This window comes from Myotis brandtii, unplaced genomic scaffold (genome assembly GCF_000412655.1).
Source record: "Myotis brandtii unplaced genomic scaffold, ASM41265v1 scaffold324, whole genome shotgun sequence".
NCBI classification, from domain to species: domain Eukaryota; kingdom Metazoa; phylum Chordata; class Mammalia; order Chiroptera; family Vespertilionidae; genus Myotis; species Myotis brandtii.
Window position 1 is genome coordinate 738696 of NW_005362439.1, and position 6148 is coordinate 744843.

Consider the following 6148-nt stretch of genomic DNA (forward strand, 5'->3'; position numbering starts at 1 on the left):
TTTTTTTTTGAGGTAGACCTGTAGTGCTATAAACTTCCCTTTCAGGACTGCTTTCATTGTGTCCCATAGATTTTGGATTGTTGTGCTGTTATTGTCATTAGTTTCCAGGGTGTTTTTAATTTCTTCTTTGATCTCACTGGTAACCCAATCATTATTTAGTAACATGCTATTCAGCTTCCAAGTGTTTGAGTTTTTTGGATTGTTTTTATTGTAGTTTATATTTCTAATTATGCCATTGTGGTCTGAGAAGATGCTTGGTATGATTTCAATCTTCTTGAATTTGGGGAGGCTTTGCTTGTGACCCAATATGTGGTCTATTTTTGAAAATGTACCATGGCTGCACCAGTTTAAATTCCCACCAGCAATATATGAGGGCTCCAATTTCTCCACATTTTCACTAACACTTTATTTTCCATTGTCATTTTAAAAAATTATGGCCAAACTAGTTTGCCATTGTAGTTTTGGTTTTCATTTTCTTAAGTGACGTTGAACATTTTATCATGTGCCTGTTCACCATTTGTATATCTTCATTAGATGAATATTTATGCAAATCCTTTGCCCATTTTAATCTTGGGTTATCTTTTTGTTGATGAGTTGTAGGAGTTCTTTATATATTCTGGATACCAGACCCTTATTAGATAGATGGTTTTCAAATATTTTCTCCCATTCTTTGGGATTTATTTTTACTTTCTTGATATTGTCCTTTGATGTACAAAAAAAAACCCACCCCAAGATTTAGTTTTGATGAAGTCCAACTTACTTTTTCTTTTGTTGCTTGTATTTGGTATCGTATCTAACCTTAGTTACTTTAAAATTTTCCTTTCTACTTTGGCTATTGCTAACATTTATTGAGCATTTACTATGTGCCAACTCCCATGTTAAGTACATTATATACATTGTACCATGTAATTCTCAAACAATCCTGTAGGCGGGTACCATTATTAACATTTTTAATTGAATCTTTTCAATGACTCTATGGGACAGATAATATTGTCTTCATTTTACAAATAAAGAAACTGAGACAAATGAGGTTAACTAGCTTATGATAGATTGTAGAATTGGCATTTGAATCTAGACTTGAACCTTGCTGGTCTCATTTTAGGGCCCATATTCTTAACCACTTCATATATTCTCTTTGTATTAAATTAGCAAAAGCCTAACATCTTTCCATTATGGTTTTACTAGGCCTGTGGTCCAGAAGTAGTAACTTCTTTTTCCCCCAGCCAGAATCCCTACTCTCATGAAGCCCCTTCCATGTCACATTTTGGGTATCCCCAGAAAAAGCCACAGAGCATTTGAATCCTCTCTAAATCATATCGAGGCACAGGATTGATAGCTTTTTAATTCTTACACAGGCGTTTGCATTTTTAAAGAGGATGTGGAATTAAGTGAAATGAATCATTATCTGGAAAGGTTTTCAGTTAACCAAGTAAAGTGAAAAATTCAGGCAGAAGGTATTTTGGGGTTTTAGTGCCACCAGAAGGCATTACAAGTCCTTGCCTGGAAGTCGGCCCAGGGGATCAGCTGCCTTCAGCAGATCCTGCTTTTCAGAGCTTCTTCCTTCTCCTTCTTCTAAACCCATGGGTTGTTTTTGAATGTGTTTTGTTTTGCTTCTTGGTTTGTTAGGTTTTTAAGTGGCATGCTATAACTATCTGCAGTATTTGGTTGGGTCAAGAGAGGAGGAGGGAAGGCTGAAGAGGGTGGTCATTAGGGAACTACAGAGGGACTGTGTGGGAGGAGCCTCTCTCCTGGGACAGCATATATGTACACTGGGCATTTTCTTTCTTTAGTAACATACTGTGCTTGAAAAAAATGTGTAACTTTCCCAAACCATGATGTTGCGGGAAATGCCCACAATATCTGGTTTTATGCATAATCTATTTTTTTTCCTGTAAATTTTTAAAAATTAAAATATTATTAGAAGAACAAGTTACAATAGTCTTTTCTTATTTTGCATCACTTTCACTGATTACCTTTAATAAAAATGCAGGAAGTTGCTGCTGTTTTATTAACTTGCAGCCTGCATGCTTCTCTTTGTTCTTTGTTAGATATGAGCTGGCATGTGTTAGACTACGTTAGCATTTGCTCTTGGGACTTCAGTGGTTTCTAAATTCAGCACTGCTCAGCCGGTTCCCCCTTTGCTTGAATCAATTGAGACTGCTATTTTTAGCAACAAAAGGGAATTGAAATAGCAATTTTCTTTCCATGTAATAGATCCCCAAGTGGAATACTGATGCAAGCTCTGTCATTTTCTATTCTCCCCACCCCCAAAAGCACTCAGAGGAAAGGCAGCTGTCATGGTTTGCGGCAGTATTAATCTTTAATCAATCGAGTGTTTTCTGCATCCAGGTGTTCAGGGAGAAAAAAAAGGGTCACGAGGAGGAACCTGCCTGGAATAACTAAGCTCTTATGCATGGGCTCTGCAGTCAGAATTTGGTAGGCAGTGGCAGCGAATAGACAGAAGAGCTAAAAATAGCATGTTTGCTTCCAGTGCTCCTCTATTCTAGTCTATTTTTGATGTTTAATTTTGATAAGTTGATTTGGTACTTACTAAAAATATCTGTTCCTAGCAAATTGAGGACAAAAAGTAGAATAATTTTAACCTACACAAACTAAAGTATTGTTGTTGACTGTATAAAATTTGGAAGCTGAGCCCTGGTCAGTTGCCAGTATTTTATATAATCTGTAACAAGCTAGATACTTTTGGATGCCTAGTTGGGATATTCTTTATATTTGTCAGTTTCCATCTTCTCAAAGGCTTGCAAATTTGGGTTCTGGTGTTATATTTATATAGGAGACATAGCCTTTTTTATTTCCTCTCTCCCCTTCTTTTTTTTCCCCCTACCTCAAGTCTGCCCCTGGCCATCATATGTACTCCCACACCCCATAGGATTGTGGGTAATACCTGAGGCTATTGGTTATGGGTGATACCTGTAGCTTTTTTTCTATGTATTGTTGAAAAGTACCTTAACTTATTCACTTACTTCATAGCAAAATGAAAACAACCCGGTGTTCATTGAAGAAGCAAATCTGAATGACAAGAACAGTGAATTGTCCTACTTTGTTAATTTGGCATGCTTTGGTAAACCAAAATGGTTCATCCTCCCTTCCCCTAATTCTGCTTTGGATTTACTCACTTCATATCCACCCTGGTACATTATGAGTCTCTCTAACATTGAAAATCATCTCCTTTCAAGGATAGCATTAGAATTCTTTTAAAATGTATACCTACATATTTACCACAAAGTGAAACTTTTCTCTGTTACATTTAAAAAAATTTTTTTAGATCACAGATTCTTGATGTTGAGAGGGGTTGAAGAGCATATTAGGTTGTGTACAGTAGGTGACTGGGCATTATTTGTTTAAAATAAAAGAGTGGATAAAGCAGAGGCTAGTTTTCTAGTCATAGTCTCCTTTTATTCATTCAGTCATTCATTCATCCAGCAAATCCTCATTAATCACCTGCTTTTGCCATTCACTATGTTCGCAGTTAGATTGTGGTGTAAAATGAATAAAGGAAATCTCATTTTAAATGTAGTAAGGAGGCCTGGATGAGGAGCTGTAAGGCCTTACCACTCCACCTCAGTTACACACCTCCACAGGAAGAAGCGATAATCACAGGGGAAGAGATATACCTTGTATTTCCAAGAAAATGTGTCTCTACTTTATTACCCCAGTGGATGGAAGGAAGATTTTCTCCTTGCCTAGCAACAAGCGCAGCTAATGGGAAGCCATCACCACATTGAGCTCTCATTTTCCTTCATGGACTTTTCCTTCAAAACACCCCCTCTTAACTTTCTCCTTTTTTTCTATAAAGTAACTTTCCTCTCTCTCCTTTGTTTGTTCGATTTGCCTGTAGTTTTTGCTGTACTTCTCTGCTATTCTTGAATAAGCCCATCTTTGCTGGTAAAAATAACTTTTTAATTTTTTTATTTGTAAGGTCAACAGCGGTCACTCAGACCCTTATGGCAACCTATGTGATGAATGCTAGTAAGAGGGAATACAGAGTACAATGGAGACAGAGAGTTTTGAGATCCTGTTAGTCTAGAGGTTAAGGAAAGAATGGTGGGAGAGGAAAAATTCAACCAAAAACCTCAAGGATGGGAGAGAGACACTGGTTGGAGTGAAATTGGGAGTAGCAGGAACAGCATTTGTAAAGAAAGAGCATATTACCTTGGAGGAACTGAAAAAATTTCAGTATGACAGGCAGTCAGTGGTAAGAGGAAAATGATGGTGTTTGGAAGACCTTGTAAAGAATTAGGGCAGTGGGAAGCCATTGACAGGTTTTAGGCAGGGAAGTGATCAGATTTGCCCTTTGGAGTGACCACTGTGGTTGCAATGTGGAGAATGAGTTGGAGAATGGGAGCAGGTGAAATAGTTAGAAAGTGGCTGCACTAGTTTTTGTGGGAGATGAATGATGGTAGCCGCATGTAGTAGTTGTGGAGAGAAGTGAATGGCAAGAAGTTTTAATAATTGGCAATAGGGAAACATTGTCACTTCTTGATAGGAGAACGAGATCATAAAAGTGGTGTTTCAGAAAGTGAATTCTTAACTGTATAGCAGGAATTGAGTGAGAAAGCACTGAAAGGCTCACTGCACAAGTCCTTGTGTGTTGGGGTGATAGCTTAGATTGGGGTGATAGCTGTTGTGAGAATTAATTGGATATCAGCGAATTACCTGGAGTAAATATTCCTGTAATGATGTGAATACTAAATATTTTGTTTTAATAACTTACTTTACTGACAGCTTACTCTTGCTTTTCTGGACCTATAATAGTGACTTTAACAATATGGAAGTTTATTTTTCAACCAGTTTAAAGAAGACTAGAATTTTTATATGTCAGATTATCTGTGGTCAGTAGTAAAAAAAATGAAACGAACCCGGGACCCTTCAGTCCACAGGTCGACGCTCTATCCACTGAGCCAAACCAGCTAAGGCTGCAGTCTTTTTAATTTTAGCCATTGTGGTGGGGTTTCAGAGCTAAATTTGAACTGCTGGTATTGCTCCAGGTGGTTCAAATTTATATCAAAGTATTGCACAGGTCATCTTGTGTCTAATTGGTGGGTCCTCGCTATGTATGATCAGTTCTTAATTATAATTCTTAAACTAAACTGTTACTTTTTCTCTTTTCTCAGTTGTCACAGGTAGTACTGATGGAATTGGAAAATCATATGCAGAAGAGGTAGGTAATTTTCAAGACCTTTCTTTTTGGTATTAAAAAATACAAAAACAAAATTCATATAAAACTTTTTATCATAATAAGTTGGAATTGTGAAAAATTTAGTGTAATTTTATTTTATATTGTGTAAATATGAACAGTTTTTGGTTTATATTTATTTACTTAAATTTTATTTTTGTAATTACAGTTGACATTTAAAGCCATTTTATATTAGTTTTAGGTGTGCAACATAATGGTTACACAATTATACAATTCACGAAGTTATTCCTCTGATAATTTCAGTACCTACCTGGCACCATACATAGTTACTACAATATTATTAACTATATTTCCTATGCTGTATTTTACATCCTAGTGACTATTTTGTAATTACCCATTTGTACTTCTTAATCCTTTTACCTTTTTCACCCAGGTTCCCCAGCCCCCTCCCATCTGGCAACCCTCAGTTTGTTCTCTGTATCTATGAGTTTGTTTCTGTTTTGTTTGTTTCTTTTGTTTTTTAGATTGTACCTATAAGTGAAATCATATGGTATTTGCTTTTCTCTGTCTAACTTATTTCACTTAGTATAATGCCCTCTGGGTCCATCCATGTTGTCACAAATGATAAGATTTTGTTCTTTTTTATGCCTGAGTAATATTCCATTGTATATATTACCACATCTTTTTTTATCCACTCGTGTATTGATGGGCACTTGGATTGCTTCCATATCTTGGCTATCCTATCTAATAATAGACAAACATGGTAATTAACTGTACCTCCGACACGCTTCCCATTGGCTAATCAGGGCGATATGCAAATTAACTGCCAACCAAGATGGCGGCCGGCAGCCAGGCAGCTGAAGCGAACAGGAGGCTTGCTTGCTCCACTGAAGGAGGAAGCCAAGGTTCCCCAGCTGCCGTTGCTGGGCTCTGAGCTGCAGTTTAAGAAACATTGTTACAAATATAGAAGCTAAACAATCCCCATGCTTT

At 36.9% G+C, this 6148-nt stretch overlaps 1 protein-coding gene across 3 annotated transcripts in view; it reads left to right on the top strand.

Annotated features, from left to right (window-relative positions):
* Window positions 1-6148, top strand: part of HSD17B12 (hydroxysteroid (17-beta) dehydrogenase 12) — a 125878-nt gene that overhangs the window by 37284 nt on the left and 82446 nt on the right. For all 3 annotated transcript variants that reach the window (XM_014543297.1, XM_005870738.1, XM_014543298.1), the window contains one exon: window positions 5136-5182. In XM_014543297.1, coding sequence (XP_014398783.1) covers window positions 5136-5182 — 47 coding nt within the window. The remainder of the gene's footprint in view (window positions 1-5135; window positions 5183-6148) is intronic.